General features: G+C 73.8%; 1 protein-coding gene across 1 annotated transcript in view; it reads right to left on the reverse strand.

Moving 5' to 3' along the window:
• Nucleotides 1-20: 20 nt before the first annotated feature.
• The window catches only part of Fbxl14 (F-box and leucine-rich repeat protein 14), a 7,638-nt gene continuing 6,998 nt past the window's right edge, over nt 21-660 (reverse strand). Inside the window, exon 2 of the mRNA XM_013023658.1 lies at nt 21-660. This exon is cut by the window's right edge and continues 37 nt beyond it. Within this exon, the coding sequence (XP_012879112.1) occupies nt 49-660 (612 nt within the window). The 3' untranslated portion in view covers nt 21-48.

Below are 660 nucleotides of genomic sequence, written 5' to 3' on the forward strand. Positions count from 1 at the left end.
GCGCCCCGCAGACTCGGGGACGGGCCCCGGCGCGGGCCGGCCCCGGCCTCACCTGACCTTCTCGCCGCCGTCCGTCATCTGCCAGAGGCCCAGGTTGAGCACCTTGAGGCGCGGCAGCTGCGTGACGCGCTGCAGGCCGCGCTCGGTGATGCGCGTGCAGCCGTAGAGGTCGATGCCCGTCAGCTGGCTCAGGTGCTCGGCGATGAGCTCCAGGCCGCGGTCGGTGATGCGCGCGCACTGCCCGATGTTGAGCGTGCGCAGCCCGTGCATCTGGCGCACCATGCGGCCCAGGCCGTCGTCGCTGATGCGGCAGGAGCAGAGCGAGAGCGAGCGCAGCCCGTCCAGGCCCTGCGCGATGTAGGCCAGGCTCTGGTCGCCCACCTTGTCGCAGAAGGAGACGTCGAGGCCGGCCAGGCGCAGGCCGCCGGTGGCCAGGTGCGCGATGCCCGCGTCGCTGACGCCGTCGCAGGCGCGCAGGTTGAGCGAGCGCAGGCTGCCCATGGCCGACAGGTGCAGCAGCCCCGCGTCCGAGATGCCGCCGCAGAAGCTGAGGTTGAGCGAGCGCAGGCCGGTGAGGCCGCGCGCCAGGTGGCGCAGCGCCAGGTCGGACAGGCGCTGGCAGTCCTGCAGCGACAGCTGCTCCAGCCGCAGGCAGCCGGC

This window comes from Dipodomys ordii, unplaced genomic scaffold (assembly GCF_000151885.1).
Source record: "Dipodomys ordii isolate 6190 unplaced genomic scaffold, Dord_2.0 Scaffold69, whole genome shotgun sequence".
In the NCBI taxonomy this organism is placed as follows: Eukaryota; Metazoa; Chordata; class Mammalia; order Rodentia; family Heteromyidae; genus Dipodomys; species Dipodomys ordii.